Here is a 13,504-nt window from a genome sequence, read left to right on the forward strand (position 1 = left end):
ATAGCCCGACGCCCTAATCCCGCAAAGGGTAGCCGCAGACAAAACGCCTCCAAGTCGCTCTGTCACCTACCATTTGACTGCCCTCCCTCTAACTCACTCCCCCCTCCCTCATATACCTCTGAACTCCATCCCTCCACATCATCCTCGGTCTACCCCTCCCTCTCCCTCCCTCCACCTCACCTACATACACCCTCATAGTCAGTCTTTCATTCTCCATTCTCTTCACATGTCCAAACCACCTCAGTGTATTTCTCCTAATCTTCTCAACCACATCCACATCTACCCTACAACGTTCCTTCACTTCTTCATTCGTCAACCTGTCCCTCCATGTCACTCCACATGCTCCTCTCAAGTAACTCATTTCCACTGCTCTCACTCTTGACTTGTTCCTCTCTTGCAAGGTCCATGCCTTGCTTCCATATGTCAGGGAAGGGATCACAATACCATCATGCAGTGACTTCTTAACTTCCATACTCACCTCCCTATTTCTCATCACTGCTTTCAGTGTACCAACAACCTTCCTTCCCTGCTGTACTCTTTCACGCACTTCATCCCCCAAAGTTCCATCCTTACTCATCACACTACCCAAGTACTTGAATGCACTCACATTCTCCATATCCTCACCATCCAACCTCACTGCACACTCTGTGACTTCATTCCTCTCAAACACCATAACTTTACTTTTGTTTACATTAACTTTCAGATTCCTCCTCTTACACACTGTCCCAAATTCATTCACCAAACCTTGCAACTCCCATTCATCTTCACTCAACAATACTGTATCATCAGCAAACAGCAACACCGGAAGCTTCCAAATCTCACCCTCATTCATTAGAGCCACCCCCACATCCACTGCCCTACCTTGCACCTCCTTTACAACCCCATCCATGTATATATTAAACAGCCATGGAGACATCACACAACCCTGTTTCAGCCCCACAATGAGATAAAAAAACTCACTCAGCTCACCATCCACTCGCACCGTAGCCCTAGCTCCTTTGTACATACTCTTCACAGCACTCATCAATTTCTCCTCCACTCCATATATTCTTAATACCTTCCACATACCTTGCCTATCTATTCTGTCATAAGCTTTCTCCAAGTCCATGAAGGCAGCATACACTTTCCTTCCCTTCTCTAGATACTTCTCCACTAAACATCTTAGAACAAATATCTGATCTACACACCCTTTTCCCTTCTTAAATCCCCCTTGTTCTTCTCCAACTAGCTCCTCTGTCATATGCCTAACCCTATCAATGAGTATTCTACCATATATTTTACCAGTCACACTAAGAAGGCAAATACCCCTATGGTTACCACATACTTCTCTCTCCCCTTTTCCTTTGTATAAAGGAACAGTACTAAAGATGCCACTGCAGTATAATCACTGGCCCCCGAAAATGGTTATATATTTTTTTATAAGTTTAAATCTGTAAGTTTTTATGTCCTTCCATGTGATGTTATTACTATTTTGCTGCCAGCTTGAGCAGTGGCAACTTTAGTGTTACATTGTACACTAATACATTATACAGTGATACAGACCAATGTTATAACTGACTGACAATACCAACATCACACAGGGCTGTACTCCAAACAGTACTTAGCACAAGAATAAAAGACTGAAAGAAATTTGGGCCAAGTTCAGGTAAATAAGGTATAGACAGGCAACTGAAACAAATTTTTAGAAAGGTATATACAAGAGTTTATTTTCATAAAACATTCACTTACTATACATATATGGTACATGGCTATACTCTCCTCACCTTAACTTTCAATGCCAGGAACACATCATTTTCATAGCGCTGCCTCATGACTAGCACAATATTCTAGGTAATCTCATTACAACTACTGTACAATGAAAATGGAAAAGAGATAAATTTTAGGCCAAGTTAGAGTAAAAACAGTATAGCAATATTGGTTGTGCATTGAGACAAACTATTATTCTGACATTCTGTGAAGCCTTTGTGGATCTATTTTACATTAACATTCCGGCCATCACAAGAAACTAATGGCAAACTGACTGGCTTTTGCAGTGTTGTCTCTGAAAGCAAACATTTTATGCCCCATACTGAATGGCTTTGGTAAAAATTCAGTGTGAAGTGGTTAAAAGCCACATTAATTTTTTTGCCAGCACACATCAGTGACTTAGTATGAATTAACTACTTGTAACAGCTTTAGACAATTGTCCTCCTGATGCAAAGGGTAACAGAAATTGATATAATGGAGCATTTAGAAAAAGACCCACTGATCCAGCTTTACTCATATCTGTGTCTAAGAAACATACTGAGCATTAAGCACAAGTCTGTCTTTATATATGTACTACAGCTCTAACCTGGGATTAAAAAGAGAGAGAGAGAGAAAGAAAGCAATGATGGAACCTCCCACACACCCACAACCTGCAATGTACAAATGTCGTGTACATAATCACTTTAGTCCAGTTCAATTAATATACAACCATTTATATGTACAAAACACACCTACAGTATTTGCATGACCACCTTCTACCTATGGTCAATAAATAAACTTTAACTAGTGATGATATGACGGATGTTGGAAGCAGTGAGTTGGGGAGCTTGGACAACAGGCAGAGTGGATTGCTGCAGCCTGGTAGGGAGAAAGAAACTGTGTTACTAGAGTAATAAACATAATAACTGCACAGGAAGAGATATTAGGAAGTTAACTGATGACAATATGGGCCCTGGTGTTATAGTACAGCAGGAAAAACATCATATGATCATAACTGATCATCAGCATAATAATAAATATTGCCATCATATTCATCATCTTTATGATGTTGTTCCTGCTGCTGTAGTCCCAGGCTCCTCTGAAGGTGAACCAGTGAACTACAAGCTCTTATCTTGCAGTCAATCCTCATTCTTTTCGGGGGATAACAAGACTGGGTACATGGTTATATCAGTGCCACTGCATGAAGGCATCCCTCTATACTGGCTACATGGTTATATCAGTGCCACTGCATGAAGGCATCCCTCTATACTGGCTACATGGTTATATCAGTGCCACTGCATGAAGGCATCCCTCTATACTGGCTACATGGTTATATCAGTGCCACTGCATGAAGGCATCCCTCTATACTGGCTACATGGTTATATCAGTGCCACTGCATGAAGGCATCCCTCTATACCATCTGGATACAACAAAATAACAAATTCCTACTTATATGTTTTCTGGGTCTGGATCTTACCTAACCTGATCTTTTAGTGGAGTTAGGGTAATAAGAAAAAAAAAAAAATCATCTCAACCTTAACAAAAAAATTACTGTATTGGGTGAGCAGTAGGATTGGGGGAGGGGGTTGTGACTAAGGCTTATATTCTCATCAGTTAGCAATTCTGCTTATTATGCCTTACTATCCTCTTGTGTCATTTAAATCATTACAATACCTCCATACTCAGCATAAATGACACAAATTGATACTAACCAGCCCTATCCAAAAATAATTAGCTAAGGAAAAGATGCTTGGCAGCTTCCTTCACTGATAATAATACAGAACTAGGAGTTATGCTGCTACAACACCAACTAATGGTATTTTGTGGCCTATTACACAGGCAGCTGGAGGTACTCAGTGCCAATGAGGCAACGGTTACCAGCCTCACTTGCCCACCCCTCAGATGTAATCCTTACAGTGTCCATCCAGCTGGACCACCTTAACCCACTAAACCACCAGCCACCATAGCAAATGACATGGTGTATAGCAGACCATTTCACTTGTCACTCAGGGGCATTACATGAGAGAGAGAGGCACTGCATCAAGGAGTCAGGAGGGCATGGGGGCAACATCAAGCAGAGATTGGAGGGGCCCAGGGGGGAATGAGGATGGGGACAATATCAAGCAGAGGGGGAGATGGGAACTACATCAAGCAGAGCAGACAGGAGGACGAAGGCACCACACTGAGTGGAGGAAGAGAGGATGGGGGTCATTATCAAGTGAGGAGGAGGAGGAAGGGGTGGGGACAGAGAAAAAGAGGGAAGGGAGAGAGGATGACTGCACCTCCACCTTTCATTCTTATTATAATTATTATTATTATGAGTGGGGGTATGTGGTAGGTGGGGGCGCTCACCATCCACTCATTCGATGTAATGCTGCTCTCAGGTGTCTGCCCTTTCCACTCTTCCATCCTTCTTTCCTTCCATCCTCTTCTGTCTTTCTTTCCTTCATTCTTTCCTTGTCCTTCTGCCTACGGGTGACTTTACACTCCCTCTTCTGTCTTTCTTTCCTTCATTCCTTTTCCTTCTGCCTGTGGGTGACTCTACACTGAGTGACAAGCCAAATGGTTTCCTGTACACCAGGAAACCATTTACTATGCTGGGTGGTAACCATATAGCCAAATTATGGCGCCTGGTGGTTTAGTGGGTAATTATTGTGCTCCAGTTGGATTGAGCCGGTGAAGGTTTATATCCAAGGAATGGTTGGGGTTTATTGCTCATGTAATGCCACTCAAGGATGAGTGAGGCTGGTCACTCTCATCTTAAATGCCAGGACCAACTGCCTAGCCCCGGGCTCCTACGCTCCTCATGGGGCAACATGGGATTGGATGATAGAATGGACGGATGGATTATTATGAGTAGGGGTGGGTGGGGGGACTACAATGAGTGGGGGAAGAGATAAACAAAAGGGAGAGTGGATGATTGCTCCCCCACCTTCCACTCTTATATTACAAGTATTATTTTTATTATGGTAAAAACAGCAACCATTACTATGAATTTTACAACCTTCACAAAAGACAAACGATAAAGAAGAAATAAGATCCTTTTTAATCAAGTGGACATTAAATGTATTTTACTTAAAATAAAAACTGTAAACTTAATACATTAATTACCCTGGGTATCAATGGGTGTAGGAAGATCAAGAAGGGTGACTATGAAAGCACACTTAGGTGACAACTGACAGTCCATCTCACCCTTAAGGTAGCTGATGGCTTGTCCTTGCACCTCTGCTGTGAATGGGATCAAATGAATAACTCTAGATTGGTTAGACAACTTTTGGATCAAAACTGGTTAAAAAAGAATAATCAAATTGTTAGAAATCACTCTTCCATCCATTATACAACCCTTCAGTGCCCCATCAGTGGCACAGGTGCCTGGGTCTACACTACTTAGTCCAGGCTGGATTATGAGACAAGTGACCAGTTGCTCTTTCTTCAATAAGAGGGTGTTGGCAGTGAAGCGGTGAAGGGAGGAGGAAGGGGCTGTAACTGAGAGAGAAGATGACAAGAATGAAGAGGAGGTGGAGGAAGAGGCTGGCATTATAAGAAAAAGGGGGGAGTAGCTGGCACTGAGAGAGGAGAATGGAGGAGGAAGGGACTGACAATGTTACGGAAGGAAAGGAGGAGCAGTACAAAGCTGGCACACACACAGAATGGGGGAGAAAATGCTGGAACTGAGGTGGAGAGGAAAGAAGGAGAAAGGGGCTGACACTGAGATGGAAAGGAGGAGGAATAAGGAGCTGGCACAAAGAAAGAGAGAAAGGGGTAGGCACTGAGAAAAAGAGGGAGTAGGAGGCTACAAATGAGAAAGGGGGGGAGGGAGGAGTATGGAAAGGGTACTGGGAAAGGAGAAGGCTGCAAATAACAAAGAGAGAGCAGGGGGGGAGGGAGAAGGCTCTGTGACAGATAGAGGGTGGTTGGGGGGGGGGAGAAGGCTCTGTGACAGATAGAGGGTGGTTGGGGGGGGGAAGGAGAAGGCTCTGTGACAGATAGAGGGTGGTTGGGGGGGGGGAAGGAGCTGGCAGCCTGGCACTGAGAGAAAAGGGAAGATGGAAAATACTAACACTGAGGAAGGAAGAATGAGAGGAGGAGGAGGAAGAGGCTGGGACCGAGGGAGGAAGAGTAATGCAAACTGTGTTTACTGAAAAGTTACCAGTAATGAAGTTTCAATCCTATGATTGGTTGGCAAAAAATGTTCATTATGTGGGTAGCCTACCAGTAAAATATACCTGACCCTTTCAATATGCTGTCTTTAAAATATTCATTTTCATTATTCACAGACAATTTACATTAATTGTATTTTACCTTCAAGAGAGTACTAACAGCATCTTGGCTATAAGAGGTTAGTCTCAGTCTGATAAAATTTTCAGAAGAAATGTTACAAATAAATAAATAAAAAATTCACCATCATCATCATACTGAAATGTTTAGGTCCAAAACAAAAAACATTATCTACAGACAATTTAAATTTACTATATTTTTTAAGAGTACTGTACTAGCATCTTGGCTGCAGGCTGTTTGTCAAGATTTGATAAAACTGTTAGAAGAGTGAATTTCAAAAATATAAAATACATCATCATACTGAAAAGTTTAATGGGTCCAAAACACAAAAGGTTAAACTTCAGTAGTTTCTTTAAATATATGCCCACTATTGCCAGATTATTTCCTTGAACATGAAATGAACCTCTAGTGATGAGGTGTCTGAAAGTTATATTTAAGTCCTCCAGTTATGTCTCTTGATGTCTTGGCTGGTGGTAAAAAATAATAAAATGAAATCAATATAAACCAATCAGATAGGTATATGTGAAGTTACTGAATGTGGTGAAAGTTTCTTGGCCTATTTAATGGAGCCAGCATTCTGTGGGCTTGAATGATGAGTGAATGGAAGCGTGGCCCACTGAAGTGGGCAAACTTAGGCTGTCTGAACACTGCTACTCACCCTGCCCTAGAGTGGGAAAGGAGGTCTGGATGATGATGATGATGATGATGATATACCAATTATGAACACTGCTACTCACCCTGCCCTAGAGTGGGAAAGGAGGTCTGGATGATGATGATGATGATGATGATGATGATGATATACCAATTATGAAAAGATAATAATAAAAACTATGCCAAAAATGCCATGCCAGATTTGTCAGTAAGTCCACCTGACAGACTATGCATCATCCAGATATCAGTGGAGTTTTGTTACCTCATGATAAAATACACAGCTGGACACATACAGACAAGCAAAGGAAACTACATACGGTGACAGCAACCACAGGCAGATATGACTAACCCTGCATCATCCAGGTATTGGTGAGTGACTGGAGGCGTTTACCAAGAGGCAGTGCTTTTGTGGGTGACACTGGAGGTCTTGTGTGTTGCTGCTGCCCCTCCACAGTGGATGATGGGCAGGCCTTGTGTGTTGCTGCTGCCCCTCCACAGTGGATGATGGGCAGGCCTTGTGTGTTGCTGCTGCCCCTCCACAGTGAATGATGGGCAGGCCTTGTGTGTTGCTGCTGCCCCTCCACAGTGAATGATGGGCAGGCCTTGTGTGTTGCTGCTGCCCCTCCACAGTGTATGATGGGCAGGCCTTGTGTGTTGCTGCTGCCCCTCCACAGTGGATGATGGGCAGGCCAGGGGATGAGGGGTGACAGGGTGGAGGAAGTGGGTGGCTCGGCTGATCAGTTTGGCCTGCCACACTAACAATCCTGTTCGCTGGCTCAGATCTGATACTTGCCGAATGCCCTGTGGGATAACAAGTCACTTTAGCCCCTTCTCTGCAGTTGTACGGATCTTCAGTACTGTATAATCCTGATATATACAAACGACTTTATTCTGCTTGGTTAAATATAACAAACTGGAGAGGTCAGGGACACCACTAGAACTGCCTGTTCATACACATTATCCCAATATTTCTCCCCCAATTCCTACCTAAGAAAAGGGATGAGGTAGGATGCCCCTTCCTGCCCACCAGAGAGAATATAACAATCAAACAGCATACCCAGTGACATATGCCACAGTCATTAACACATCACCTAACAATCTGAAGTAATGGTTCCACCTTATAAGTACAACCTGGTTAATCATCTTCCTTGTAGCACTTTTTAACTCCTACTGTACCACCTACACATAAAGTATTAAGGGCACCACTCAACTTTTTCTCTGCCATCCACACATACACTACTCAAAATGACAATGCAGTTACTTATACAAAAACCCTAATACAAAAGTGCTCCTGATGTTACCAGTAGTTACGTTTATGGAAATCTGCTCATATAATAAGTACATAAGCTATGGGCAAAAATGGGGACTGGGTGTATAACCACCACCAACTTAACATCTATAATGCTATATATATATATAAGGCAATTTTAAACAAGACTAAAGGTTAGTTATATCTAAAACACACAAAATTAGCAAATAATAGTGCATATCTATTGGAATGGATGCATGAAGATCCCAAGATAGGCTATTGGAATTGAAACCACATCCTCAAATTCCTTACGCTGGCTACTGGTTGCATACACATCATAAACACAAGTGAAGTAACCCTTAAAGGATTAATGCTGCTGGCAATACATAGGAATAATTTATTTTACTATTGCCAGAAGCCTTAATCCTGTATGGAGTGACCAGAAACAAACTGCTTCCACATTGCCCTGTCCTTTGGCTGCCCTCCCTCCAACTCATATCCTCCTCTCTCATTTATCTTTCCAGTTCACCCTCCCATCTTATCCTCGGTCTCCCCTTCCACCTCATGCACACACTTTCCCAGCCAGTCTCTCATTCTTCATCCTCCCCACATGGCAAATAATTATATGCCCTTAATTAACCCACCAGTACACAGAAAATTATTCCTAACATGTTACCAAAATCCAAGATGCTTGATAACTTAATCTTGTTCCAACTGTTGTAATGTCTGAGGTGATGCACTGGTAAGTAATTATAATGGTGCCTGTCCAGATAACAGCATGAACAGGCCTCCATAAGTTTACTGTTAAAAATGGTTTAGTTTCTGTTACTGTGATTTTCCATCTAAATGACTTCATTGTGCAGTGTTTGTTAACTGAGTGAAGACAGATGTAGTACACAGGCCATTTTACATACAATATAAGCTTAGTAAAGTACTGTATATAAAGAGGGATGCCTTCATGTGGTGTACTGGTCAGCTCCACTGCCAGGTTTGACAAACATTCCTCAGCTCCCTCCCTATCCCCAGAAAAGTGGATGGTGAACTGCAGGAGGGGGCAGCTTCAGCCCACAGTTCAGTGGGTTCACACTTCAGATGTGCTTTAGGACACCTGTGTTGTGTGGTGCTGGTGCAGGATTTGTGCATTACACTAACAAAATATAACAAATATCACCTGTAGTGCTGCCAGCCAGTTGGGTACAGCCTGGGGCATTCCAACAGACAGGTACTTGTATTGTCATAAGTGCTGCAGTGAACCCATTTTCATTGTCCTCTTCTCTCCTCTCACTGCTGCAGCCTTCAGATGACCCCAGTGACCTGGATGATGCTGAAGATGGTTTGGTTAATGATGAGGATGACGTATTGGTTGATGCTGCCGACGATGAGGGTCATGTTCCACCAACATGCACCAGCTGAGCAGAGCAGCCACTGCCCTCACTAAGTACACAGCTCAGAAAGTGTTGGGAAAGATATAATGTATGACAAATAAATAAATAACTACATCAATTCATCCCAACTCTTATTTACCCATCAAGTTAAATAAGTAAACTTGCTAAGGGGTCTTTGTATGCAGCATGTGTTAGGAGTGTAATGCTGTATGGTGGTGATACGTGGGCAGTAAAGGAACAGGATATTCGCAGGCTCAACGTACAGAAATGACAATGATTAGGTGGATGTGCTGTGTGTCCTTGAATGCAGGGCCTGGGGGGGCTAGGTTTACGATGGAGGAAGAGTTGAGACAAAGGAATGGGACTGAAGTGTATTGGCGTTGTGATGAGGAGTGGCAGACTGAGATGGTTTGGGCGTGTGGAGAGGATGGCGGATGACAATAGGGTGCGGTAAGAGAAACGTGTCAATGCTGGGGGTAGGGTTGTAAGAGGCAGATCAAAAAAGACTTGGGATGAGGTTACAGAGTGTGACCTCAGGCATAAGGGACTGAATAGGGAAGCTGCCACAGACACCAGCATGGGCAGCCGCCACTAGGTGGCCAAGGCAGGCCAATGCAGGCATGATAAGAGTCTTTATAAATGTAAACAAAAGTCATACACACAAAAATCTTCCAAAGTTCTTTTATCACCTTGTCATACACTTTTTCCAGGTCTATAACTGCCATAAATAACTTGTATTCCTCAAAGGCCTTCTCTACTCTGTCTCAATGCAAATATTTGATCCATACATCCTCTACCACTCCTAAAGCCACCCTGTTCATCACTCAGCAGGCATTCTGATATATCCCTTACTTCCTTAATGACAATTCTTCCCTGCATCTTTCCTACACCACCCAGAGAGACTTATGATAACTTTTGTACTCACTTCACCGGCCTCATTCATGCACAGGGGTACATTCACTGCCTTTTTCCACTCTGCTGTTATAGTTCCACTCATCCAAGCCTTCTTGGATATCTCTAATGGCAAGATTAATCCCTTCCCACCTCTCTCCTTCTGTAATTTACATATCACACTCAAAATCAACACTACAGTATATACCACTACTTATCTTCTGCAGCCTCTTATCACAAACACCGCACAAAATGGAGTTACTTCCCACACCATAGTGACAACCTGTACACGGCCACACTCCTCCTGTTCTGACAGTATTGCCACCTGCCACAGAAATCGTCACTTTAGATTTATCAGCATGTTGGGGTTTACTGATCACGCAAAGAAGTTGAGAGACGGAAGACAGAGTTATTTGTAGAAAGGAAGAGAAAGGTGAAAATATTAGTAAGAGAGAGTAAGAAGAGAGTGGATGTGGAATTTGGAAGGAATCTGAGTGTAAAGTGGAAAATATAAGAAAATGTTCTGGAAAGAGGTAAAGAGAGTCAGACAGGGTGGCAAAGAAGTTAGCAGGGGAGTGAAAGATAAAATGGTACTAGTGGAGAAGAGAGAAAAAGTGAGCAGATGGAGAGAACACTTTAAGGAATTGTTGAACATACAGGATGGAAGTAATGCGAGTATAAGTGGCTGAGGAATGGGCTGGGAGAAGGAGGGATGTGAGAAGACATGAAGAAATCAGTAGGATAGAAGTTGTGGAAGAAATGAAGAAAGTCAAAATTGGGAAAGCCCCAGGAATTGATGGAGTGTATGGTGAAATGCTGAAGCATGGGGGAGAGATAGTAGTAGAATGGATATGGAAGATGTGCAGATTGGCCTGGGAGGAAGGTAGAGTCCCGGAGGATTGGAAGTCAGGTATAATTATTCCCTTGTACAAAGGAAAAGGGGAAAAAGAAGTGTGTGGTAATCATAGGGGCATTTGTCTTTTTAGTATAATAGGAAAAGTGTATGGTAGGATACTTATTGACAGAGTTAGAGAAAGAACAGAGAAATTAGTTGGAGAAGAACAGGGAGGCTTTAGGAAGGGAAGAGGTTGTGTAGATCAGATATTCATTCTTAGATCTTTAGTGGAAAAGTTTCTAGAGAAGGGAAAGAAGTTGTATGCAGCTTTCGTGGATTTGGAGAAAGCATATGACAGAGTGGATAGACAAGGATTGTGGAAAGTGTTAAGAATATATGGAGTAGATGGGAAGTTGTTGAATGCTGTGAAGAGTATCTACGATGGTGTGAAGGCTGCAGTGCGTGTGGATGGTGAACTAAGTGAATTTTTCTCTTTGAAAGTTGGGTTGAAACAGGGATGTGTCATGTCTCCATGGTTGTTCAATCTGTACATGGATGGGTTAATAAAAGAGGTACAAGGTAGGATAGTGGATGTTGGAGTGGCCCTGGTGAGAGAGGATAGTGTTTGGAAACTCCCTGTACTGCTGTTTGCAGATGATACTGTGTTGTTGAGTGAAGACGAAGGGGAGCTGCAAGGCTTGGTGGATGAGTTTGAGAGAGTGTGTAAGAAACGGAATCTAAAGGTGAATGTAGGGAAGAGTAAAGTGATGGTCTTTGAGAGAGGTGAAGTCAGTGAATGTACAGCGAGGTTGGATGGTGAGGAACTGGAAAATGTGAGTACGTTTCAGTACTTGGGTAGTGTGATGAGTAAGGATGGAGGTTTGGAGGGTGAAGTGCTTGAAAGAGTACAGCAGGGAAGAAAGGTTGCTGGTTCTTTGAAAGCAGTGATAAGAAACAGGGAAGTGAGCATGGAAGTGAAAAAGTTACTACATGACAGTATTGTGATACCAACTCTAACGTATGGAAGTGAAGCTTGGACGTTGTTGGAAGGACACAAGTCAAGAGTGAGAGCAGTGGAAATGAGTTATTTAAGAGGAGCCTGTGGAGTCACATGGAAAGATAGGCTGACGAATGAGGATATAAAGGAACGTTGTGGTGTTGATGTGGATGTGATAGGAAGTGTTATGAGGTGGTTTGGCCATGTGGAGAGGATGGAGGGTGAAAGACTGACGAAGAGAGTGTATGTGAGTGAGGTGGAGGGGGGAAGAGGGAGGGGGAGGCCGAGGATGAGATGGAGGGATGGGGTGGAGAGGTATATGAGAGACGGGGGTGTGAGTTGGGAGCAGGGCAGTGAAAAGGCGGGGGACAGAGCGACTTGGAGGCGATTTGTTTGTGGCCACCCCAAATGGGATTGAGGCGTCTGGCAATAGATAGATAGACAGAAAATTATTTTAGACTTGATTAGGTTTGACTTGGTTAACTTTGGCTAGGTCAGATGTGGTTAGGTTTGGTTTGGTTGAATGTGGTTAGGTTAGGTTGTACTGCTTTGTTCCGTTAGACAATTTAGGTTAAGTGAGACTAGCACATGAATATGTATGGTTAGGCTTGTAATAATAAATTCTGGAAGACCTGAGTAGGTTTTAGAAAGTCTCCCATTACACATGATAAACAAACACAAATGAATTGATCATACTGTCAAATTAGTCTCAGTACTCAGAGTGTTTATAGTGATAAATGAGTGCTGAGAGGCTTGTCTTGCATTGTTAGCATCTTGCTGGCAGCGAGGAGGGCCATGATGGCCTACAAGGGAGGCACTGGTAGTGATGGTGAAGTGGAGGACTTGACCCTGGGAAGTGACAGTATGGACACCAACCGGCTAGCTGGAAAATGATCCCTGTCAGACTCAGCAAACGAGGACGACGGTGTGGAAGTGACACACTTGGAGAAGCTCCTATGGGTGTCAACGTCGATGGAAAAATCAACAGGGGAAGAGTCCTGCCCAGAAGAGGCCCAGGTGCAGCCGGGACTGGTTACGTACATCATTCTGTCTGTGGATGGTCCCCACATATCCAACAACCCTCAGTGCCTCACTGATGCAATCAGAGTCTCACCCTTCGGCAAATATTGCATCGAGGGAGAAACTTGGCCTCTGGGTGGTGGTTCCTTGGTCTGTCTGAAGATCTCAGCCAAGAACCTCTTCAAGTTATCAAGTCAGCCAGAGATCATGACACTTTTTGGCAAGTGGAAATTGACTTGCCGCTGTGTCTACTTTAGGAATGACTCATCCATCAAGTTTGGGAAAATCAAACCTGTGTCATTTGACCTGGACATCACAGCCCTGGTGAAAAAGCTTCAGCCTATGGACCCCAGTTCCTTGGTGCTGCTAGAGGTGTCCCAGATCCTGATACAATTCCCAGCTCATGGGGCATGGTGTTATTCGCAGTGGGTGCAGCTGATGTTCAGGGTCAAGTCCTCCATCCTGGGTAATAC

General features: G+C 43.4%; 1 protein-coding gene across 1 annotated transcript; it reads right to left on the bottom strand.

Moving 5' to 3' along the window:
- Positions 1 to 2,145: 2,145 nt before the first annotated feature.
- Positions 2,146 to 12,808, bottom strand: LOC145411386 (uncharacterized). Its single transcript, XM_080281443.1, has 5 exons — positions 12,790 to 12,808; positions 9,075 to 9,272; positions 4,837 to 4,950; positions 2,525 to 2,604; positions 2,146 to 2,190 (listed from the first exon to the last, which is right to left on the bottom strand). Exons 1-5 carry the CDS (start codon positions 12,806 to 12,808, stop codon positions 2,146 to 2,148), a joined length of 456 nt encoding a protein of 151 aa, XP_080137569.1.
- Positions 12,809 to 13,504: the final 696 nt, after the last annotated feature.

The sequence above is a fragment of the Coenobita brevimanus genome, chromosome 1 (genome assembly GCF_032717465.1).
Source record: "Coenobita brevimanus isolate Jiangsu-jjx chromosome 1, ASM3271746v2, whole genome shotgun sequence".
Lineage (NCBI taxonomy): Eukaryota > Metazoa > Arthropoda > Malacostraca > Decapoda > Coenobitidae > Coenobita > Coenobita brevimanus.